Below are 26,110 nucleotides of genomic sequence, written 5' to 3'. Positions count from 1 at the left end.
CCCTGCCTGTTCTGGCCCTTATATTCCAGTCCCCTTACACATTTAAAAACCACATCCTCTTGTTCATATCTCTCACCCTCCCTACCCCTCCAGCCCTCTCAATCTATCTGCTCTCTGTTTTGAGAAAGGTTCTTTTGAATCTTAAAGATAGAGGTATCTGGACACACAGTGTTTGTACTTCGGGGACAGAATGTGAAGGAACAAATGCACACTCGCACTCAGGTGATCGCGAAACGTGGGGGGAGTCGCAACGGGGGTGAAGTGCACAGACGCACACACACACAACGAACTAGTACAAACAATCAGGGAAAGAACAAATACGTTGTCTGAACCCCCTGAATCTGGACAAACAATGGCTCTACGCTACTGGGAATCTACTCAGGATGCTCCTAGACCCCTGTGGAAGTGCACCCTCTCACCTGTGGTCTCCACCCCGGCAGCAATCGGAAAAGAGGGAGAGCTGCCCACATGTACCATCTTCTATAGGGCTGTAACTGGGTGGAGCCGCTCAGGTAATTCAAACAAGCCAATGACTCAGGATCAAGAACAAAGGTGGGTTACGAGCCAATCCTCAGGTGTGCTCTTTAATGGGTGAGGCGGAGCCGGACCCTTGATTGACAGTGGTGTAGCTTCCGACCCGATAGGCAATGCTATCATCCGACCATGGGGGTCAGTAGTGTTGTCACTGTCATCTGACCCCTGGCCTTTCATACTACACTCTCTCTAACTTGTCTAACGCCCAGGATCGGGACCAGGAGCGGAGGTAAGAACTGAAAATGCTGGAAACACTCAGCGTGTCAGGCAGCATCTGTGGAGAGAGAAACTAAGTTAACGCCTTGGGTCAAAGGCTCTTCATCAGAGCTGCCTGAGGGTATCCGCCATTCTCTGATTTTATTTCAGATTTCCAGCATCTGCAGGTTTATTGATTTTCGTCAGCAGACCAGTGGCACAGCTGGTAGGGCCGCTGCCTCACAGCACAAGAGGCCCAGGTTCAATCCTGACCTTGGGCGCTGTCTGGGTGGAGTCTGCATGTTCTCCCTGTGACCGCGTGGCTCTCCCCCGGATGCTCCAGTTTCCTCCCACATCCCAAAGACATGCAGGTTGTTAAGGTTAACTAGCTGCTGTAATTTGCCCCAGATGTGAGTAGTAGAATCTGGGGGTGTTGGAAGTGTGGATCACACCGATGTAGGGTTGGTGTAAGTGGGTGGTTGATGGGAAGCACAGACCGGAGTGAAGGACCTGTCTCTATGAATAGTTTCTTATATTTCTCATACAACATAGAAGGGGCCATTCAGCCCATCGAGTCCATGCCAGCTTTCAGATCAATACCATTCCCCCTCACATGCCCATCAACTCAACCTTTACTCTCCTGCCACCCACCTACACACGAGGGGCAATTTAGTGCGCCCAATTACCCTAACAGCACGCCTTTGGGATGTGGGAGGTAACCGGAGCAGCCAGGGGGAAACCCACGTGGTCGCAAGGAGAACGTGCAGACTCCACACAGACAGCGCCAGAGGTCAGGATCAAACCTGGGTCGCGGGACATCTGATGGAACAGCTCTACCAGATATGCCACTGGACCGTCCAGTGTTTGGAAGACACGGATTGTCCCAGGCAACTGCCTGAAACGGAAACAGATGGGTTGCATCCCTGGCCAGGCGTCAATCTATCTGCACCATCTCTCAGCCGTTCAGCCCCTCCAGCCTAGCCCACCCTTCAGTAAGGTCATGGTTGACTTGATCTTTGGCTTCAGCTCCTCTTTACTGCCTGATCCCCATCTCCGTGATCCCCTTAAATAATCCACTTCACCGCTGAATATAATCAGTGAGTGCACCTCTCTTGCTCCTGGAGAAGAGAATTCTAATGAGTTAGAATGCTCAGTCTCCACTTGAAATTGGGGAACCCTTGCACGAACAAATAATGACCTGCTGAAGCCACAGTCACACTGAATTGGGATTCCAGTGTTACACTGAAAGGAAGACCTACATTTCTTCAGCACTTTTCACAATCTCTGAGCATCACATAACACCTCTCCCACTGAAATACTTTGGAACTGATGCCCCCACTGTAGAGAAATAGCCAATCTGAGCACAGCAAGCTCCCACAAACAGCAACAATAACCACAGGAGACACAAGAGACTCCAGATGCTGGAATCTGGAGCAACAAACGATCTGCTGGAGGAACTCAGCGGGTCGAGCAGCGTCTGTGGGGGAAAATGGGCAGTCGACGTTTTGGGTTGAGACCCTTCATCTGGACTGGACAATAATGACCAGATGTATTTAAGTAATGGAGGGAGATCAGTATTGGCTGCCTACTCATTGGGTCAGGGGTTGATCTGAGAGAACGAGCAGAGTTTTGGGTTGAACACTGACCCTTTGACAATGCAGCACTCCCTCTGTACTGGAAATGTCAGTCGAGATCATGTGTTAAAATCTCAAGAGTGGTCTGAAACATTGTGACCCAGGCAAGGGATCTCCTCAATGAGCCACTAATTGTCCGACTGGTCTTAATCCAACGTGGATCCTTATTGGCTGTATATTACTTTAGGATTGAACAACAAACAATCTGCAGGAGGAACTCAGCAGATGAGCACTCGATCGGTTGAGTTCCTCCAGCAGATAATTTGTTGCTCCAGGTTCCAGCCTCTGGAGTCTCTTGTGTCCCAACTTTAGGATGGGCTAAAAACACAGAACTAAAACAGTGCAGCACAGGAACAGGCCCTTCGGCCCACAATGTCTGTGCCGACCATGATGCCAAATTAAACTAAGTCCCTTCTGCCTGCACATGATCCATATCTCTCCATTCCCTGCATATTCATGCGCATATTTATAAGCTTCTTAAACCCCACTATCGGATCTGCCTCCACCACCACCCCTGGCAGCCTGTTCCAGGCACCCACCACTCTGTGTGTAAAAAAAACTTGCCCCGCACATCTCCTTTAAACTTTCCTCCCTCTCACCTTAAATGCATGTCCTCTAGTATTTGACATTTCTACCCTGGGAAAAAGATTCTGACTGACTGCCCTATCTCTGCCTCTCATAATTTTATAAACTCCTGTCAGTCTCCCCTCGGCCTCCGACACTCCAGAGAAAGTGACCCACGTTTGTCCAACTTCTTCTGATAGCTCATACCCTCTTATCCAGGCAGCATCCTGGTGAACCTCTTCTGTACCCTCTCCAAAGCCTCCACGCCCTTCCTGTAATGGGGTGACCAGAACTGCACACAGTACTCCAAGTGCGGCCTAGCCAAACATGGCTTCTATACTCTTATACTCTTTATTTATATTTGCAAGTACTTGCTTTTCTGATATTTTCTATTTTTCGGATGCTACTGTGTGAATCCCATTTTAATGGATCGTTAGTGTTGTATAGATGGTCACAGAAACCAGTTGCAATGGGGTCTCTGTTGTGTCTCCCTTCCAGAGCCTATTGTTTCCCAACCAGCCGCCACAGCCGTCCAGTCGTTTTGCCGTCTCCCCCGGCGGGGACCTCACCATCACCAACATCCAGAGGTCAGACGCCGGTTACTACATCTGCCAGGCTCTCACAGTTGCGGGCAGCATCCTCGCCAAGGCTCAGCTGGAGGTCACTGACGGTAAGGTGAACAACTCAAGTTGCAAGCGTCAGGCGGCGGTATCATAGAATCATAGCCGTACACAGAAACAGGCCCTTCGGCCCACCATCTCCATACTAACCAGCAAGTATCCACCTTGACTAATCCCGTGTACCAGCACTTGGTCCATAGTCTTCAGAGACTCGATGATGCAAGTACTTGTCCAGATACTTATTGAATGTGGTCAGGGTACCTGCCTCCAGCTTCTCAGGTGATGCGTTCCGGATTCCAACTGCCCCCTGGTTGAGAAAGCTCTTCCTCAGATCCCCTCTCAATCTTGTCCTAAACTTACGGTGCGGGGATTCGGAGGGGTTGGGAGTGCCGGATTGAAAAAGCATACCAATATGTATTGGGATTGGTTTATTATTGTCACTTGTACCGAGGTACAGTGAAAAACTTGTCTTGCATACCGATCGTACAGGTCAATTCATTGCACAGTGCAGTTACATTGGGTTAGTACAGAGTGCATTGATGTAGTACAGGTGTTTCCCTTCATGTGAAGAAAGAAAGGCTCGCATTTCACATCCCCAGGCATCTCTTCACAAGCAATGAAGTGCTCTTGAAACGTCATCACAGCAAGCTCCCACACACAGCAAAGTGGAGGTAACCAAGTAACTAGTTTTAGTGCAACAAACAAACTGCAGGAAGAACTCAGCAGGTCGAGCAACATCTGTGGGGGAAGAAGGAATTGTCGATGTTTCAGGACTGAGAGCCGAGAGGGGAGACTGCCAGTTTAAAGAGGAGAGGGGGAGGGATGAGACAGGAGCCCGAGGTGATTGGTGGACTGAGGAGGGGTGAAGGATGATGGGCAGGTTGAGCCAGGTAGGGGAAGGAGGAGGGGTAGAGTTGGGAGACCATAACAGCTTGTTTGTTGCTCCAGATTTCAGCATCTGCCATCTCTTGTGTCCCCAGTTAGTTTTGGTGATTGGGGGATAAATATTAGCTGGGGCAGTGAGGAGAACCTTCCTCCCCAACACTGCCCAACCCCACCTCAACTGCTTTGTGTCCACCCGAAAGAGCGGCAAGGTAGCGTAGCGGTTAGCGTAACACTGTTATAATCCCAGCGATCGGGGTTCAATTCCGGCTGCTCTCTGTAAGGAGTTTGTACGTTCTCCCCGTGACTGCGTGGGTTTCCTCCGGGTGCTCCGGTTTCTTCCCACATTCCAAAAGACGTACGGAGGTTAACATGGGTGTAATTGGGCGGCGCGGGCTCATTGGGCTGGAAGGGCCTGTTAACGTGCTGTAAATAAAGTTTTAAAATTACCAATGATGAACTTTGGGAGGATTAATGAGGGTGAAGCCATTTACAGTGACTGCTAGGGCCCTGGTAGTATTGAGGAACAGAGGGACCCCAGTGTACAAGGATCTCTGAAGGTGGCAGCAAAGGTAGATATTGGGAACAAATTCCTTCAGTGGCCCAGAATCAGAATCAGAATTAGATTTATTATCACTGACCTATATGTTGTGAAATTTGTTGTTTTGCGGCAGCAGTACAGTGCAAAGACATAAAGTTACCATAAATTACAAAAATAAATAAGTCGTGCAAAACAAAAGGAATAACGAGGTAGTGTTCATGGGTTCATGGACCGTTCAGAAATCTGGTGGCGGAGGGAAAGAAGCTGTTCCTGAATCATTGATTGTGGGTCTTCAGGCTCCTGTACCTCCTCCCCGATGGTAGTAATGAGAAGAGGGCGTGTCCCGGATGTTGAGGGCCCTTAGTGATGGATGCCGCCTTCTTGAGAATATAAGAACGGGGAGGTATGGTACAACTTTATAGAACATTGGTTAAGTCACAACTGGGGTACTGTGCACAGTTCTGGCCCCTACACTATAAGAAGGATGTGATTGCACTGGAAAGGGTGCAGAGGAGATTCACCAGGACGTTGCCTGGTGTGGAGCATGTCAGTCATGAGGAGAGATTGGATGGGCTGGCTATGTTCTCCCTGGAGCTGAGTAGACTGGGCTGGAGGTGAGCTAATGGAGGGACACAAAATTATGAGGGTCAGAGTCAGAAACTTTTCCCTATAGCAGAGGCATCCAAGCCAAGATGGCAAAGGTTTAGGGCAAGAAGTAAGAGGCTTAAAGGGGATCTGAGGACAAATGTTTCCATCCAGAAGATGGTTGGAATCTAAACTCATAGCCTGAGGGGGTGGTGGAAGCAGAGACTCTCACAACATCTAAGAAGTATTTGGACAAGCATTCGTATCGCTGAGGCAGAGAACGCCAAGTTCTGGTAAATGGGATGAGTATAGGTGGGTACATGATGGCCAGACTGGGCCAAAGGGCCTGTTTCTGTGCTGTGTTACTCTATCACTCTGTGTCACCCCTGACACTCCCTCACACTCTGTGTGTGTCAGCAAAGTCATAGTCGAGTTTATTGTCGCATGCACAAGTCCATGTGTGCACAGGTGCAATGAAAAACTTACTTGCAGCAGCATCACAGGCACATAGCATCAGATAATCAGCATTCAGAAGAAAGACATAAATTAAACATAAATTATACACAATTTTTACAAGAACACAACTAGAACAAAAAATAACACAAAGTCCATTTTAGTGCAAAACGATCAAAGTGGTCATCGTGTTGCTCAACTGTAGTGATCAGGGTTGTGCCGGTTGGTTCAAGAACCGAATGGTTGAAGGGAAGTAGCTGTTCCTGAACCTGGTGGTGTGGGACCTCAGGCTTCTGTACCTCCTGCCTGATGGGAGCTGCGAGAAGATGGCACGGCCCGCATGGTGGGGATCTTTGATGATGGACGTTGCCTTCTCGAGGCAGCGCCTCCTGTAGATACAACCGATGGTGGGAAGGATGTGCCTGTGATGTATTGGGCTGAGTCCATGACTCTCTGCAGTTTCTTACGTTCCTGCGCATTCGAATTGCCATACTAGACCATGATGCAACCAGTCAGGATACTTTCAAAGTACATCTGTAGAAGTTTGGCGCAACACACAAAATGCTGGAGGAACTCAGCAGGTCAGGCAGCATCTGTGGAGGGAAATGAACAGTGGACGTTTTGGACCAAGACCCTTCATTGGGATTGGAAAGAAAGAGGGCAGAAGCCAGAATAAAAGGGTGGGGGAGGGGGAGGAGCATGAGCTGGTGGGTGACAGGTGAATCCAGGTGAGAGGGGGAAGGTAGGTAGGTGGGGAAGGGGGGGGGGCAGTAGGAACGACGTGAGAAGCTGGGAGGTGATGGGTGGAAGAGGCAAGATGCTGAACAAGATGGAATCTGATAGAGGAGGGCAGTGGACCATGGAATGGAGGGAAGGAGGTGGGGAACCAGAGGGATGAAGGTGTGGGTTAGGGGCAGGTCATGAGGACAGGGGAGGGGAAGGAGAAGGGGTGAAGGGGCCAGAGGGATAAGGGAAAACCAAAGGGGGAGGGGCATGTAGAAGTTTGTTGGACATGCAAACCCTTTTGTTAGGCTTGCTATCCTGAAACAGGCAGCTTTAATTTTACCAATCACAAATATCTCTGCAAAAGATAAAGTGTTGAAACAAAATGGAAAAGAAAAAAAGGTATTAATAGTCATTTACTGCGAGTTCACTCCTTCGTTCCCGGAAACACTAGGGCAATCCTGGCACAACGGAAAACCTGGACAAAGCAAAATAAAAAAAGTTGTTCCATCGAAGGTTGTGAAATGAGGCAACTAGATATTTAAAGGACAAAGGAATGTGCAAATGAAGGGATTGAAAGGACAAGGGTGCGGTTTAGGCAAACAAGCCAGCAAGCAATGTGTGTAAAGTGCAATGCAGAAAGGATTTGTGACTGCACATCTTAATGCAGCTGTTTAAATTGCCAGGGTAGATGGATTCCATATGACTAGCAGTGACCAACAATGTCTCCTGTGTATATACCTTGAGATAAGAGCTGGGGCTGATGTCAGGGAGCCTTTCTTCACATGAAGGCTTGAAAGAAATCAGGAATTTGCTCTTCCATCCCAAAAGCGGTGTGAGTGGGATTCAGCTTAAAAATCACAGAACTGGGATTTGCAGGCTTCTCGTTCAGTGTTCAGAGAAAGAGGTGGAGTTAAGATACAGAGATAAGATCAGATATCTTTATTAGTCACATGTACATCGAAACACACAGTGAAATACATCTTTTGCGCAGAGTGTTCTGGGGGCAGCCTGCAAGTGTCGCCACGCTTCTGGCGCCAACATAGCATGCCCACAACTTCCTAACCCGTACATCTTTGGAATGTGCGAGGAAACCGGAGCACCCAGAGGAAACCCACGCAGACACAGGAAGAACGTACAAACTCCTTACAGACAGCGGCTGGAATTGAACCTGGGTCCTTGGTGCTGTAATAGCGTTACGCTAACCGCTACACTACTGTGCCTGCTGTAACTAAAAGCACCTTGAATGGGCTGACATGTCCCACAGTGGTCAAGGGGAAAGATTACAATTGTTTTCGAGTGCAGTGTACGAGTTGGTAATTGTTAATGAGACAATTCTGCAAAGATTCACGCAAATTGGTAAATTGGCTTATTTTTGTCACATGTACCGAGGTACAGTGAAAAACTTGTCTTGAATGCTGTTCATACACATCAATACAACGCATTGAGGTTGTACGAGGAAAAGCAATAACAGAATGCAGAATAAAGTGTTACAGTTACAGAGAAAGTGCAGTGCAGGCAGACCATAAGGTGCAAGGTCATAACGAGGTAGATTGTGAGGTCAAGAGTCCATCTTATCGTACTAGGGAACCATTCAATAAGTCTTATAACAGTGGGATAGAAGCTGTCCTTGAGCCTGGTGGTACGTGCTTTCAGGCTTTTGTATCTTCTGCCCGATGAGAGGGGGGAAAAGAGAGAATGTCCAGGGTGGGTGGGGTCTTTGATTATGTTGGCTGCTTTCCCGAGGCAGCGAGAAGTGTAGACAGAATCCATGGAGGAGAGGCTGGTTTCTGTGATGTGCTGAGCTGTGTCCACAACTCTCTGCAGTTTTTTGCGATCGCGGGCAGAGCAGTTGCCGTACCAAGCCGTGATGCATCCGGATAGGATGCTTTCTATAGTGCATTGATAAAAATTGGTGAGGGTTAAGGGGGACATGCCAAATTTCTTTAGCTTCCTGAGGAAGTAGAGGCGCTGGTGTGCTTTCTTGGCTGTGGCGTCTACATGGTTGGACCAGGACAGGCTATTGGTAATGTTCTCTCCTGGGAACTTGAAGCTCTCAACCCTCTCGACCTCAGCACCTTTAATGTATACAGGAGCGTGTGCACTGCCCCCCTTCCTGAAGACAATGACCAGATCTTTTGTTTTCCTGACTTAGAGGGAGAGGTTGTTGTCATGACACCATGTCACTAGTCTGTCTCTCTCCTTCAGCTGGTCCTGGGATGTTGTATCAGAGGAGCAATCTCTAAAGTTAAGTTTAGAAGAATGAGAGGTGACCTCACTGAAACAAATACATTTTTTAGAGTAACACACAAAAAGCTGGAGGAACTCAACAGGTCAGGCAGCAACGACAGAGGGAAATGGACAGTTGGCAATTTGGGTCGAGATCCTTCATCTGGACTGAAAGATAGAGTATGAAAATGTGGAGGGAAGGGGTGAAGCAGGTGAGATGTCCATCCTAGCTGGAGTTGAGGGAGCTGAGGGGGACCTGGTTGAGGGATACAAAATTATGTGGGGCATAGTGGGAGACCTGTAGCCATAACAGAGTTGTCGAAACCTAGAGGGCATCGGTTTAGGGTCAGGAGAAAGAGGTTTAAAGGGGATCTGAGGAAGAACTTATCAGCTTGCTGCGCACAGAGTGACTCAAACAATGCAACAGTGACCAAAAGTACAGAGGAAATCCCAGTCTGTATTTTATCTTGGAAAAGCCCGCGGGAGAGGTTGGTGGATTCTGACGTAAACTAATCTCCCCCTGCTTGGTTTACCATTTTGGTTCTCAATGTCCTTCTTATCGTATTAGCTGCGACTAATGGATTGCAGCAGAGGAGGAAGTAAGTGCAGTGTAAACCCAGTCATTAAGGCGTTCTTAGCTAGGGATTTGTTTGAAGTGCTGCTTCCTTGCCTTTCAATCTAAGCCTTTACAAGTGGTGCTCATGAGAAGAGATCCCAGCACTTTGGAACCACATACTAGGATTACCTCTTGATCAGGCTGGCTTCTCCCACTGCACAAGACTGCCTTGAAACGCACTCAAAGGCATTTCTGATTCCCTAACCCTAACCCATGCTCAATGATTCAGGAACAGCTTCTTTCCCTCCACCATCAGATTTCTGAACGGTCCATGAACCCATGAACACTACCTCATTGTTCCTTTTTTTTTGCCCTACTTATTTATTTTTGCAATTTGTAGATTTTTATGACATTGCACTCTATTACTGTGGCACGGTAGTGTAGTGGTTAGCGTAACGCTTTACAGCGCCAGCGACCCGTGTTCAATTCCGGCCGCTGTCTGTGAGGAGTTTGTATGTTCTCTCCATGTCTGCATGGGTTTCCTCCGGGTGCTCCGGTTTCCTCCCATATTCCAAAGACGTACGGGTTAGGAAGTTGTGGGCGTGCTATGTTGGCACCGGAAGCGTGGTGACACTTGCGGGCTGTCCCCAGAACACTCTATGCAAAAGATACATTTCACTGTGTGTTTTGATGTACATGTGACTAATAAAGATATCTTACCTTCTTAAAACAACAAATTTCACACCGTATGTCAGTGATAATAAACCTGATTCTGATTCTTTCCGGGATGTAGTGGGGGCAAGACTGGGGGCTTTTGTATCCCTGCTCTCTCTCCTCCTCTTCCCCACTCAAAGTCCCAGAGGCTGAGGTAATGTGTTGTCCAGATCAGATCCCGGTTTAGTGAGCTTGGGCTCGGGGGGAAGGGGGCTGTGGGTATGGAGTCAGGAGGAGGGGAGGCCCCGACTCCTGTAGGACCAGGGAGAGGAGACCATTCACACACCTTTGCTCAGGTATGTTCAAGGTTTGAACAGAACACCTATGGTCGGGGGAAAGGAGTCCATGCATCAGATTTCCTCTCCCACACAATGAGCACAGGCTTGACTGAGCATGTGTGAATGTGTCTGCACATGTGCAGGAATGTGTGCGTGTTGTGTGTGCATGTGCATTTGTGTGTGTGTGTGCATGAGAGAGAGCGATTTTTTTGATCATATGTTTGTGTTTGGGAATGTGTGTGGATGTATATATGTTTGTGCTTGTGTTTGTGTCTGTGAAAGGGTTTGTATAATTGTGCAACTGTGTGCCTGTGTGTATGAGAGCAAGAGTGAGTGTATTAGTGAACATGCAGAAGTCTGTGCATATATACACAAGTGTTTACGTGTGTGTGTACATGTGTGTGTAGAGTGTGTGTGCTTGTGTGCAAATATTTTTGTGTGTTTTTGTAAGTGCACTTTTGTTTGTGTGTGTGTTTGTGTTCACTTGTGTCTGTGTGTGGGTGTGTGTGCTTGTGTATGTGTTTCTGTGTGTGTAGGTGTGTGTTTTGGTGTGCATGTGTGTGTGTTTGTGCGTGTTTGTGTGTGTGTTTCTGTGTGTATGATTTTCTGTGTGCGTGTGTGTGTGCATGTGTGTGTGAGTATAGGTGCGTGAGGTCCTCTCCACCTGACCTACACAGTTTAAACCCCCTCTTACCATCTGTGTTGACGCTCATAGTTTGAGGCCAGGGAAGTGGAAGCCCTGAGCTCCTATACTCTGGCCATTGTGTTCACAAATAGGTCAGTGTCACTCCTCTCCTGGTGCTTGTGGGGGAGGGGGAGGCTCAGCACTGAAAGCCTACTCCATAGGCCTCAGAGGACACCTTGGTTTGACAACATAAAGTTTATACGATGTGTCAGATGATAAGCAATCAGGGTTTACGAGAAAGAAATCCGTCAAAAAATGTCAGATGAAAATTGCTCCCAAACACAGACCATACCTTTTCGGTGTGTGAGGTGAATTCAATGAGATCCCTTCAACCCTTGCCCACACTCCCCACACATCTCTGGTTATGTTAGCCTTAGTTTTCTTTTAAATGAGAAAGGTCTTCTTGGACAGGAATAAGATTTGTTTCTTTCCCCCTGATATCTCTCTCCAATTGTTTTACTCCTGAAAGCGATGGAAATAGCTTCCCAAGAAGGATTTGTAGTCTAACCTCCAGGCTATGACCTCTGCAATTTGACAAAGTGATGCATTTTCATCGGATTCAAATTTACATGTAGATTAAAAGGTCATTTAAAATGAACGGCGAGGCAGTATTTTTTAATATCTGTCCACAAGGCTGTGTGATTCACTGCGGCCGTCATGGATGGAATAAATGGCAGTGTGTGTGTGTGTGAGAGAGAGAGAGAGAGAGAGAGAGAGAGAGAGAGAATGAGAGACAGAGTGAGGGAGAGAAACAGAGGGAGAGAGAGAAGGAGAGAGAGAAATAGTGGTTTGAGAGTTCAGGGTGTTCTTAATGGCCGTACCTGGTGACAGTTCAGTGATGGACTGAGAGGACTAGCAAAGGCTCTGTGTTCAAAGCGGGCTGGTAATGAGAAAATTCTTGCCTTTTATGTTCAAGGACTCATTCTTGGCTTCTGTCTATTCCATTGTGACGAGACTCCCCTCAATTATCCCATTTACGTCCCTGTCTCCATTGATAATGGCCTTCAAACAAGCAATGAGAGATCATATTTACCTCATTTTCTGCTGTCAGCTGCGGTAAAATCCAGCACTATAAAACCCTGGCCCTTCACCTCAAATTCTTGACAAGTACAGTTGCAATGTTTTTCCTTTGTGTGCGTGTGTGAAGAATTTTTAAATTGCACAGTAGTACAGCTTTCAGATGGTCCAGTACTAGGATAAGATAAGATAAGATAAGGTACCTTTATTAGCCACATGTACATCGAAACACATAGTGAAATACACTTTTTTTGTATAGTGTTCTGGGGGCAGCCCGCAAGTGTCGCCACGCTTCCGGCGCCAACGTAGCACGCCCATAACTTCCTAACCCGTACGTCTTTGGAATGTGGGAGGAAACCGGAGTACGCAGAGGAAACCCACGCAGACACGGGGAGAACATACAAACTCCTTACAGACAGTGGCCGGATTTGAACCCGGGTCACTGGCGCTGTAATAGCATTACGCTAACCGCTACACTACCGTGCCTGCCCTGGGCAATCACTGCGTGATCCTCAGCACTGGCTCCATATCCTGTTGTGGGCACCACGTATTGGGAAGAGTTTAATTCCCTTGTCGATGGCGCAGAAGAAATGAGGGACTCGTGGGGGTTCTTCTGCCTGGTGCAGAGAAGGTTAAGGGGAAACTTAATAGAGTTGCTTTAATGACGAGGGTTTTGGTTGAGTAGAGAGCAAAGGATTGACGATAAGGTGTATTAGCTGTAAGGAGAGGTTGTCAAACAGGTTGTTTTCTCTGGAGAGTTGGAGACTGAGGGGAGACCAAGAACATAGAACATCGAACAGTACAGCACAGGAACAGGCCCTTCAGCCCACAATGTCTGCACCGAACACGATGCCGAGTTAAACTATATCTCTTCAGCCTGTACATGATCCATATCCCTCCATTCCCTGCACATTCATGTGTCTGTCTAAATGCCTCTTAAACACCACTATTGTATCTGCTTCTACTACCCCCTGACAGAGCTCTATAAGATTATAAGAGGCATAGATTGGGTAGATATTCAGTGTCTTTTTCCGAGGGTGAAATGTCAAATGCTAGAGAGCATAGGTTTAAGGCGAGAGGAAGAAAGTTTAAAGGAGATGTGCAGGGCAGGTTTTTTACACGGAGGGTGGTGGGTGCCTGGAACGGGCTGCCAGGGGTGGCAGTAGAGGCAGATATGATAGTGGTGTTTAAGAGGCATTTAGACAGACACATGAACATGTAGAGAATGGAGGGATATGGGCCATGTGCGGGCAGAAGGGATTAATTTAATTTGGCATCATGGTCGGCACAGACATGGTGGGCCAAAGGGCCTGTTCCTGTCCTGTACTGTTCTATGTTCTATGATTGTTTCCACTAACAAGAGGGTCCTTAACCAATAGATACAGATTTGAAATGCTTTAAATGTAGAGAAGGATTTTTTGTTTTCACAAAGTGGTGGTCATGTTCTCTCTGCCTGAAAGGGCTGTGAAAGCAGATTCAACAGGAACTTTCGGAAGGGAACTGAGTCGTTAGAATAAAGATAAGATAAGATCTCTGCATTAGTCACATGTATGTCGAAACACACAGTGAAATACATCTTTTGCGTAGAGTGTTCTGGGGGCAGCCCGCGAGTGTCGCCACGCTTCCGGCGCCAACATAGCACGCCCGCAACTTCCTAACCCGTACGCCTTTGGAATGTGGGAGGAAATTTGGACATACTCAGCAGGTCAGGCCACATCTGTGGGAAGAGAAACAGAGGTAACGTTTCAGGTCGAGGACACTTCATCAGAACTGGGAACGAGACAAAGAAACTCATTAAACTGAAGGGAGGGTGGGAGAGGGTAAAATCGGGTGTAGGTGTGAACAAGGTTACCTGGTCAATGAGTGAATGGCAGCAGTTAGAGAATTATTTCTCTCTCCACAGTGGCTACTTGATCTGCTGTGTTTCCAGCATTTCCCTGTTTTTATTTCAGATTTTCCAGCATCTGCAGTTTTTTTCTAATTTTACAGAACTGAGTGCGTAATTGAGGGGGAAAGGTGTGGAGGGCAGTGGGACTGATTATACAGCCCTTCTAGAGAGTCAGTGCAGTCACAGTGGGGGCAAGTAACTTTAATTCTATTCTGCATCATCCACTGATAATGTTACTCATCAGAACATAATAGGAGCAGGAGTGGGCCACTCAGTCCTGTGTTGTGGGAAGGATCGTTCGGGATCTTGCTGTGCATAACTGGCTCGTCCATTTCCTTCATCCCCACAAAAACTACTTTGGACACTAGGGGGAGGTAGATTTGGATGTTTATTGTATTACGCGATTGGGTAAAGAGAGGGGCCTATTTGCAGAGAGGACAGTAACAAAGGAACGTGGATATTAAGGTAATTATTGTGAGTTGAAGAAAGTTATTTTCACCCAATGAATGGTGGGGATCTGGAACTTACTGCCTGGATCGATGGTGGAGGCAGAACCACCGCCCCCCCCAACATGTCAGTTCTTGGGTGTGTGCTTGAATGTCCATGACTACTTGAAAGTGTCCATACCTTTGACATTAACTTGCAGCTTCTTTTATGGAGTTAGCCAGTGGTAAACAAATGGGTTACTTGGGGCAATTGCACAATGAATTCCTTGGCGAGCTAGAACTGGCACCAGGTAATTACTGTCATAAGGACCAGCCTGTGGGTAGGCAGCACAGTTTCCCTGCACAGAGTACTGCTTCTACAGAGGACGAAAGCCAGGGTGTTGGTGAGTTGGGGATGGAGTGACAGGTACGGTGGTGTGGCGGTTAGCGTAACGCTATTACAGCGCCAGCGACCCGGGTTCAATTCCCGCTGCTGTCTGTAAGGCGTTTGTACGTTCTCCCCGTGTCTGCGTGGGTTTCCTCCGGGTGCTCCGGTTTCCTCCCACATTCCAAAGACATACGGGTTAGGAAGTTGTGGGCATGCTATGTTGGCGCCAGAAGTGCGGCGACACTTGCGGGCTGCCCCAGAACACTCTACGCAAAAGATGCACTTCACTGTGTGTTTCGGTGTACGTGTGACTAATAAAGATATCTTAATAGTTCTCTTTGTGGTATCTAATTAAGTTTCACAGTTAGAATTTAGCATTAAACAAAACTTTGACATTAACTTGTTGTATTTTTCACAATTAGTCAGCGGTAACCAAGCTGAGTGCCAGATAGCTGACAAGAATTTTTTGCCAGGTAGCTACTGTTAGCAGGGGTTGATTCACATCTTTGGAATCTTGGCTAGTGATAATACAGGTGGAATTTGCCAACACACACAGTAAATCACAGAGAGCCCATTTCTATGGTAAACCAACCTTTAGAGTGGGAGAAAGAATGGCAAAGGGGGGCTGAGGGTTATTTAGGCGATTTATTTATGCTTAGTGAGTTGATCCAATATATAGAGGCGTGGTAGAGCACATGCGACCTGTTGAACACACAAAGCAACACACAAAGAGCTGGAGGAACTCAATGGGTCAGGCAGCATCTGTGAAGGGAAATGGACAGTCGATATTTTGAGTCAAGAGCCTTCATCGGGATCTAGAGAGAACTAAAACTAATTGCAAAGGTGTACTGCTGAGATTTTATAAGGTGTTGGTCAGACCACATTTGGAATATTGTGAGCAATTTTGGACCTGTACCTAAGAAAAGATGTGCTGGCCCTGGACAGGGTCCAGAGGAGGTTCACAAGGATGATCCCAGAAATGAAAGGCTTGACATATGAGAAGTGTTTGATGTCTATGTATTCGATGGAGTTCAGAAGGAATTGGGCCCCATATCTAAGGAAGGATGTGCTGGCGTTTGAGAGGGTCCAGAGGAAGTTTACGAGAATGAATCCCTGATGTCTCTGGACCTGTACTCATTGGAGTTTAGAAAGATTAAGTGGGGATCTCATTGAAACCTATCTAATATTGAAAGGTCTGGATAGAGTGGATGTGGAGAGGATGTTTCCATCATTGGGAGATTCTCAGATCTGAGGGCACAGCCTCAGAATAAAGAAATGTCCCTTTAAAACTGAGATGAAGAGGAATTTCTTCAGCCAGAGGGTGGTGAATCTGTGGAACTCGTTGCCACAGAGGGCTGCAGAAGCCAAGTCAATGGGTATATTTAAGGCAGAGATTGATAAGTTCTTGATTGGTAAGGGGGTTCAGGGATATGGGGAGAAGGCAGGAGAATGGGGTTGAAAGTAATAAAAATCAGCCACGATTGAATGGCAGAGCAGACTCGATGGGCCGAATGGCCTAATTCTGCTCCATATCTTATGGTCTTATCAACTTCTGCCTGACTCGCTGAGTTCTCCAGCTTTCTGTGTGTTGCTCCAGATTCCAGCGTCTGCCGTCTTTTGTGTCTCTGTTAAATACACCTCCTGTGCCACCTCAAAACTCCAGGACTTCCTGTTCCAGTAAAGCTGTCTTATTAACAGCATGACTGCCACTAGCAATCAGTTTGTTTCTGACTAATTAATTGTGAAAGACAAAACAAGTTAATGTCAAAGTTATGTTCAATGTGAAATTCTAACTGTAAAACTTAAATAAGTTTTAGGAAGAGAACTATTAACTGGCCAAGCATGAGTGACATCGGTGGAAGGAGCTCAAGTTCTGGATTTTGGAGCTCAAGCAACGGTCGGTGTCACTGTGATCGGTCTGTGTGGGTGCGTGATTTGTGGATTGCACCTTTCAGGGAGGTGGTCACCCCACAGCTCGAGAGAATGCATGCATAGAGAGACTGTGAAGTCGCCAGACAGAGCAGGTTGGAGCTTCAGGAGCAACACACAAAGCGCTGGAGGATCTCAGCGGGTCAGGCAGCATCTGTGGAGGGAAACGGACAGTCGACGTCTCGGGTCCAAACCTTTCATCTGGACTGGCCAGAGAAGGGTCTTGACCTGAAACATCGACTGTCCATTTCTCTCCACAGATGCTTCCTGACCTGCTGAGTTCCTCCAGCACTTTGTGTGTTGCTCCAGGTTCCAGCATCTGCAGTCTCTTGTGTCTCCACTGAACTTCAGGAAGCCCTGAGAGTATCTTATTCTCTCACGAGTGCTTGGTTCCAAATAATGATGAGGGAGAAGATTCCCCTGGAGAGTGCAGCCAGAGTCAAGGCCATAACATCAGAATCAGAACCAGATTTATTATCACTGATGTGAAATTTGTTGTTTTGTGGCAACAGCACAGTACAAAGACATGAAAATGACTATAAATTACAAAATAAATAAAAAGTGCAAAAAATAAGGAATAGCAAGGTGGTGTTCATGGACTGTTCAGAAATCTGATGGCGGAGGGGAAGAAGCTGTTCCTAAAACGTTGAGTGTGGGTCTTCAGGCTCCTGTACCTCCTCCTGCTGGTGGTAATGTGAAGAGGGCATGTCCCGGGTGGTGAGGGTCCTCAGTGATGGATGCCGCCTTCTTGAGGCACCACCTCTTGAAGATGTTCTCGATGGTGGGGAGGGTTGTGCCCGTGATGAGGCTGACTGTGTCTACAACCCTCTGCAGTCTCTTGCGATCCTGTGCATTGGATCCTCCATACCAGGCTGTGATGCAACCAATCAGAATGCTCTCCACCGTATATCGATAGAAATTTGCAAGAGTCTTTGGTGGCATATCGAATCTCCTCAAACTCCTAATGAAGTAGAGCCACTGGCATGCCTTCTTCATGATTGCATCAATGTGTTGGGCCGAGAATAGATCTTGCAAAGTGTTGACACCCAGGAACTTGAAGTTGCTCACCCTTTCCACCGCTGACCCCTCAGTGAGGACTGGAGTGTGTTCTCCCCTGGGAAGGAGCAGAAAGTTTAAGGCAGCAATAGTTGTAAGAAATCCTATAGAGGAGGTGTAGAGTTCTTGTGTTCTTGCATACAGCATAGAGACGGTCCTTGCGGCCTACCACGCCCCTGCTGACGTTTTTGCCCAACTACATAAATCCCACATGCCCACATTGGGACCGTATCCTTCTATGCCTTGCCTATTTAAGTGTTCCTCCAAATTCCTCTTAAAAATAGTGTTTGTATGTGACTCCACCATCTCCCCTGGTGAGGCATTCCAGATATCAACCACTCTGTGTAAAAAAAATCCCCTCAGATCCCCTTTAAAACTCCTTCTTTTCATCTCAAACCAATGTCCTCTTGGTCTTGCTACCCCTACCATGGGAAAAAATATCTACCTCTCATAATTTTATCTTAAAATAATGGCTTATAGTGGGACTGCTTATCGATCCTAATTGCAGGGTTTCAAACGAGATAGGGAGGCAAATGAAAAAGGAGGAGAGGGAAACTTTGGCTGTGAGAAGAGTGAAATGTTGCAAGACCAAGTGGATTGAACTGAAGCATGAAAACAGGACAAAGTCAAAGTCGAGTTTATTGTCATATGTCTGCACAGGTGTGATGAAAAACTTGCTTGCAGCAGCATCACAGGCACAGAACATCATGAACACAAAACAAAACATTCACAAGAGAAACATAAATTGAACATAAATGGTACAAAATTTTTACAAGAAAGAGCACAATTTTGCCCATCCATTGCAGTGCAAAGTGGTCATTGTGTTGCGATACTGAGTTAGTGATTAGAGCTGTGCCGGTGTCAAAAACCAAATGGTTGAAGAGAAGTAGTTGTTCCTGAACCTGGTGGTATGGGACTTCAGGCTTCTGTACCTCCTGCCCGATGGTAGCTGCGAGAAGATGGCATGACCCGGGTGGTGGGGCTCTTTAATGATGGATGTTCTCTTCTTGAGGCAGCGCCTCCTGTAGATACTACCGATGGTGGGGAGGGATGTATCTTGGTCTGAGTCGAAGACTCTCTGCAGCTTCTTACATTCCTGTGTATTTGAATTGCTGCATCAGACCATGATGCAACCAGCCAGGATACGTTCAACATCTGTCGTACAGTAAGTACAGTCACACAATTGGAGGTGTGTGATAGGACTTCCAAACAGTCCAAGAGAGATAAAAGAATAATCTGCGGGAAAACTTCTAATGGTTGGAAAAGTACGAGGACAGTATTAGAGATGGATTTCAACTATCCAAACATTAACCAGGTGCAGTTGGTGGTAAAGGTGAAAACAGAGAATATGAGTGAGGCTCTTCTTGAAGGTTGCAGCTGGTTTCACAGAAGTGGGAGATGGTACCAATGTTGTGATTCAGGAGTAATAGCAGGAAATGTTGGAAACACTCAGCAGGTCAGGCAGCAGCTGTGGAGAGAGAGAGACAGTTAACGCTTCAGGTCTGGGACCTGAGATGTTCATTTTTCTCATGATACTACCTGACATTTTCTGTTTTTATTTCAGATTTCCAGTATCTATGTTTTTTTATTGTAGTGCAGGGTACAAGTGCACCATATTAGATGGGACAAACACTGAAAAGATCGGCATTAAAGAGCTTAGCATCATCAAAAGTGGATAAGTCACCAGGCTCTGCTGAAAGATATCCCAGGCTACAGTTAAGTTGAGTTTCCTGTCATGTGCACAAGTACAGTGAGGTATGGGTACAGTGAAAAATCTGGTTGCAGAGGCATCACAGGCATGTAGGTACAGACAACACACAGAATATAAATTATACATAAAATTTTACAGTACTGTGAAAACAAAGACGGCAAAAGAAAGATCATAGTGGGAAAAAAAACAAAGACACAATTGAAGGCAAGTCCATGGTGGTGCAAGAGGTGGTCCGTAGTGTCCTGTTGCTGAGGTAAGGTTAGGGTTGTGCAGGTTGGTTCAAGAACCGAATGGTTGACGGAAAGTAGCTGTTCCTGAACCTGGTGGTGTGGGACTTCAGGCTTCTGTAGCAGGTCAACTGCTGAGTTCAACTGCTGGGGATGTGTTTCAGGCAGATGAAGCAAGAGAAGAAATTGCAGAGGCTTTGTTCATCCCCATTGTCTGAAGAGGGAAAAGGATAAACCAACTAATTTCAGGCCCGTTAGTTTAACGTCAGTGCTGACACATTTCTGGAATCAGCTTTGAGAGACAGTGTGAACCTCCATTTAGAAAGTCTTGGATTAATGTTAAAGGAAGGTTACATCTAACTAAATTGATCAGACTTTTTGAAGAGGTAACAAGGAGGATTGATTATGGCAGTGTACTTAATGTTATTCACATAGATTTCAGTGAGGCTTTTGACAAGATCCCAAATGATGGACTACCCATGAGATCCAAGAGAGGATAGCTATTGATCTGGATCAGGCATGTAAGCAGTTTCTAAGACTTTCAAAGGACAATTGGACATGTTAATGGAACATAAGAATCAGAAGTAGACCGTAGGGCCCTCAATTCTCGGCTGATTTGATCTGGGCCTCGGGTCCACCCTCCTACCCCAAAACTTTTGAAGTCCTTATATTCCCAGGATATGAATATCTCAAATACACTCAGAGTCTCCCCTCCACAGCTCTCTGGGCAGAGAATTCCAAAGATTCACAACCATCTGAGAGACCAAGTTCCTCCTCATCTGCATCTTAAATGGGACCCTTGATTTTGAGACAGTGCTCCTAGTTGTGGAGTCCCCCAGCAGAGGAAACACTCTCTCAGCATCCACACTGTCAATCCCCCCTCAATCTTTTGTTTCAGTAAGTTCAGTTCTCAGTTCCTTCATTCTATAAAGGCCAACATTCCATTGGCTTATTTTTCATGGATTGTGATAGCATAGTGGTTATATTATTGGCCCAGTATATGGATGCCTAAGCTATTAATCTGGGTACACGAGTTCAAATCTTACCATAGCAGATGGGGAATTTAAATTCAAGTAATTAAATAAATCTGGTATAAAATGTTAGTATCCAGCTCTGGTAACCAGGGAACTGAGTTATGGAGAGAGGTTATGGGCAGGCACGGTAGTGTAGGGGCAGGCACGGTAGTGTAGCGGTTAGCGTAACACTTTACAGCGCCAGCGACCCAGGTTCAATTCCAGCCGCCGTCTGTAAGGAGTTTGTACGTTTTCCCCGTGACTGCATGGGTTTCCTCCGGGTGCTCCGGTTTCCTCCCACATTCCAAAGACATACGGGTTAGGAAGTTGTGGGCATGCTATGTTGGTGCCGGAAGAGTGGTGACACTTGCAGGCTGCCCCCAGAACACTATGTGAGAAAATGTATTTCACTGTGTGTTTCGATGTACATGTGACTAATAAAGATATCCTGATCTTGAGGTTGAGCAGGTTGGGACTTTTTACATTGCAGCATAGGAGAATGAGAGGTGATCTTATAGAAGTTTATAAAATCATGAGGGGCATAGATAGGGTGAATGCACACAGACTTTTTCCCAGGGTTGGGGAATCAAGAACTAGAGGGCATTGGTTTAAGGTGAGAGGGTGAGAGATTTAATAGGAACCTGCGGAACAACCTTTTCACACAGAGGGTGGCAGTACATGGAACGAGCTGCCAGAGGAAGTGGGTGAGGCAGGTACATGAACAACATTTAAAAGGCACTTAGACAGATACATGGATAGGAAAGGTTTAGAGGGATATGGGCCAAATGTGGGCAAATGGGACCTGCTTAGATGGGAATCTTGGTCAGCATGGACCAGTTGGGCCGAAGGGCCTGCTTTTGTGCAATATGACTCTTTGACTCTGTGATTCACTGATATAGTTGTCTATTAACTGCCTCCCTAGCTCAGGGGCAATTAGGGTTGGACAATAAATGCAGGATTTGCTGGTGAATTAATAAATTTTAAAAAACTTGCCGTACCTGCATGCTAACTTTCTGCATTTCTTTTGTGAGGATTTCTGTCTCTTAGAACACCATCGTCTAACAGTCTCAAACAATTTAAGCAAAGGATTAACTGTAAAATTATTCCTTGAAGTCAAAGTCAAAGTTTATTGTCACATGCACAAGTCCATGTGTGCACAGGTGCAATCAAAAGCTTACTTGCAGCAGCATCACAGGCACAGAGCATCAGATACACAACATTCACAAGCAAAACATAAATGAAACAGGGTTAAGGTGCTAATGCATGGAGCTAAAGAGGTAGCACCTTCAAAGAGCCAGCGCACTTATGAAGGGCCAAATAGTTTCCTTCTGTGCTGTGTGATTTGCATGTTCTCTGTGTGCCTTCCCACACTCAGTTGGAAAGCAAACACTTCATCGGTTGATTGAGTGATTCTTGGCTGAGTGTCAAGCAGCATTTTCTAATCTCGTCTCCAATATTTTATAATTAGTAAACAAAAGGATTCAAAGAATCTTTTTCTCTTTTGAAAAAAAAGCATTATTTCTTTGAATGTTCTGATAATTATTCTTCTCCGGGCTGTGTATTTGAGATAAATTTTCTATTCACAGAAACTCCAGAGCAATCCCAGTGGGTTAGCAGGGTAGGGTCCTTACTATTGCATCAAGGTATCTGTCGAAATCCATCAGACCAGAAGACCATAAGACATAGGAGCAGAATTAGGCCATTTGGTCCATAGAGTCTGTTCTGCCATTCGATCATGGCTGATTTATTTTTCCTCTCAACCCCATTCTCCTGCCTTCTCCCCATAACCTTTGATGCCCTTACTAATCAAGGACCTATCAATCTCTGCTTGAAATATACCAAATGACTTGGCCTCTACAGTCGTCTGTGGCAATGAATTCCACAGATTCAGCTCCCTCTGGCTAAAGAAATTCCTCCTCATCTCTGTTCTAAAGGGATGTCCTTTTATTCTGAGGCTGTTCCCTTTTGCCCTGGACTCTCCCACTACTGGAAACATCCTCTCCATATCTACCCTATCCAGGCCTTTCAATATTCAGTAGGTTTCAATGGGATCCCCCCTCATCCTTCTAAACTCCAGCGAGTATGGTCCAGAACCATTAAACGTTCCCCATACGTTAACCCTTTCATCCCTGAGATCATTCTCGTAAACCTCCTCTGGACCCTCTCCAACACTAGCACATCCTTCCTTAGATATGGGGCCCAAAACTGCTCACAATACTCCAAATGTGGTCGGACCAATGCTTTATAAAGCTGGATACAAGGCTGCCTTACAAGAAAAGGTTTTTTTGTGTGTTGCACCAAGGTATTCTAGCTAATTTATCCACTCCTTCCACCCAACTCCTCAATCTAAGGCACCCCTAGTCAATCAAAGCAGTCTTGTTGTCGTGGCAACTGGGAAGGACTATGCCATCAAGCCTGGGCCTTGTGGTTAGCCACATGCTGCTGGAACCACTAACAATTTAATAACAACTGGAATATTCCCTCACTTCCAAAAAATATGTAAGGCTTCCTTGCTGAAGTTGACAAGTCTAATTTTAACAGATGTGCTCAGTTAGTTGAAAGAAACCAAAAGTTTCATTTTCATATTGCCTTTCATAACCTTGGAAAGTCCTAGCCATTGGAGTCATAATCAACGTTGAGTTTATTGTCATCTGCACAAGTCCATGTGTGCACAGGTGCAATGAAAAACTTACTTGCAGCAGCATCACAGGCACATTGCATCAGAGATGCAAAATTCATAAGAAAAACAGAAATTAAGCATAAATTGCACTAATTACACAAGAAAGAACACATTAGAGCTAAAAGCCAAAGTCAATTGTAGTGCAAAGTGGTCTTAGTGTTGCTGTACTGAGGTAGTGATGAGGGCTGTGCTGGTTGGTTCAAGAACCGAATGGTTGAAGGGAAGTAACTGTTCTTGAACCTGGTGGTGTGGGACTTCAGGCTTCTGTACTTTTTGTCTGATGGTGGCTGCGAGAAGATGGCATGGCCCAGATAGTGGGGATCTCTGATGATAGATGCTGTCTTCTTGAGGCAGCGCCTCCTGTAGATACTACCGATGGTGGGGAGGGATGTGCCTGTGATGTATTGGGCAGAGTCCACTAATCTCTGCAGCTTCTTATGATCCTGCACATTTGAATTGCCGTCCCAGACCATGATGCAACCAGTCAGGATACTTTCAACAGTACATCTGTAGAAGTCTTAGAGATACAGCATGGAAACAGGCCATTTGGCCCATCAAGTCTGCACTGACCATCAACCACCCATTTACACTAATCGTATATTAAGTGTTTAAGTTTTGTCATGTTCACTGAGAGTTGACTATGAAGCTGCATACAAGGCTGCCTTACAAGAACAGGTTGATGAGGCAGGGTTTATATTCGCTGGAGTTTAAACCATAGAACAAAACAGCACAATACAGGCCCTTCGGCCCACCATGCTGTGCCGACCTTTCAACCACACCTAAGATTATCTAACACCTTCCTCCCACATATCCCCCTATTTTAAATTCCTCCATATGCTTATCTAGCAATCTCTTGAACTTGACCAATGTATCTGCCTCCATCACCGTCCCAGTGTTGTGTGAAATCGTTCTTTTAACTGTCTCAAGGATCAAGGACTCTGGACTCGAGTTTTGTAGACCAAAACTAGTTTAGTCACAAAGGCAAACGCGGGACAGAATGGATGGGAACAGACACACGCTCATTCACGCACAGGATACCACGAACACGAGAGGGGAAGCACAACTGGGGTAAAATACACTCACACACACACACACGCGCACACTCACACACACGCACACACACACACACACACACACACACACACTGATACAAACAAGCACACAATAACAATGTACAACTTCAGGATATAACACTTCAATGCCCGTCCCACAATAGCATTGGCCTTAACGCTCCCTGAGTCTGAGTGAAATGCTCCCTGACCATGTGGTGATGCACTCTTACCAATGATCTCTGCAGTGTTGTCTCACTACTCCTGGGGTGTTTAAAGAGGCAGGGCTAGTGGACACAGCCCTTATTATGGTGCTAGGAGGCTGGGTGGAGCCTCACTGTTATGATTTGAACGAGCTAATGGTGTGTGAGTCAAAGACAAAGGTTCCTGCCACAGCCAATGGTCAGGCAGGTTCAGAGACAAAGGATACTGGTCAGGCAAGTTCAGATGCAAAAGGTACTCTCACACCTGAGGGGTGGGTGGAGCTGCACCTTGATTGACAGTAGTATCACTTCTGATCAGAGGAGCAATGCTGTCCTCCGGTCAGCGGGGGTCAGTGTCGTTACTGTCACGTGACATCCATGTGGATTTATCGCAACACCCAGGCAGCGCATTCCATGCCCCAACCACTCTCTGGGTGAAAAACCTCCCTCTGATATCTCCCTTAACCTTCCCACCCATTACTTTAAAGCCATGCCCTCTTGTATTGAACATTGGTGCCCTGGGAAAGAGGCGCTGGCTGTCCACTCTATCTATTCCTCTTAATATTTTATACACCTCTATCATGTCTCCTCTCATCCTCCTTCTCTCCAAAGAGTAAAGCCCTAGCTCCTTTAGTCTCTCCTCATAATCCATACTCTCTAAACCAGGCAGCATCCTGGTAAATCTCCTCTGCACCCTCTCCAACGCTTCCACATCCTTCCTATAATGAGGTGACCAGAACTGGACACAGTACTCCAAATGTGGTCTAACCAGAGTTTTAGAGTGACTTGATTGAATCATATGGGTACTTGACGGTCGCCATGGATCAGTTTTTGTGCTGTAGGATTCAATGTCTTTAACTTCATAAGATCCTGTGTGGTCTTGACAAGGTGGATGTGAAGAGGATGTTTCCTCTTGTGAGAGAATCCAGAACCAGAGATCGCCATTAAGAAATGAGGGGGTCATCCATTTACAACAGAGGTGAGACAAAAAATGTTTGTGAGTTTTAGAACTCCCTCTCAAAGGGTGGTGGAAGCAGAGTCTTTGAATATTTTTAAGGCAAAGCTAGATGGATTCTTGGAGTCACAAGAAACTTGCTCCAGACTCTAGCATCTGGAATCTGGAGCAAGAATCAAACTGCTGGAGGAACTCAGCTGGTCGAGCAGCATCTGTGGAGGGAAATGGACCCTTCATCTGGACTCAAAACTAGACTGAATCAGGATCAGAATCAGGTTTATTATCACTGACATACGTCATGAAATTTATTGTTTTGTGGCAGCAGTACAGTGCAAGACATAAAAATTGCGTGATAAAAATTTCTTGATAATAGCAG

The 26,110-nt window shown here is 46.2% G+C and overlaps 1 protein-coding gene across 1 annotated transcript in view; it reads left to right on the top strand.

The window, feature by feature from the left end:
- robo2 (roundabout, axon guidance receptor, homolog 2 (Drosophila)) overlaps positions 1-26,110 on the top strand; it is a 1,057,792-nt gene that overhangs the window by 885,336 nt on the left and 146,346 nt on the right. The window contains exon 9 of the mRNA XM_052015293.1: positions 3,426-3,597. Within this exon, the coding sequence (XP_051871253.1) occupies positions 3,426-3,597 (172 nt within the window). The remainder of the gene's footprint in view (positions 1-3,425; positions 3,598-26,110) is intronic.

The sequence above is a fragment of the Pristis pectinata genome, chromosome 4 (genome assembly GCF_009764475.1).
Source record: "Pristis pectinata isolate sPriPec2 chromosome 4, sPriPec2.1.pri, whole genome shotgun sequence".
Taxonomy (NCBI): domain Eukaryota; kingdom Metazoa; phylum Chordata; class Chondrichthyes; order Rhinopristiformes; family Pristidae; genus Pristis; species Pristis pectinata.
This window is presented reverse-complemented; position numbering and strand designations above follow the sequence as displayed.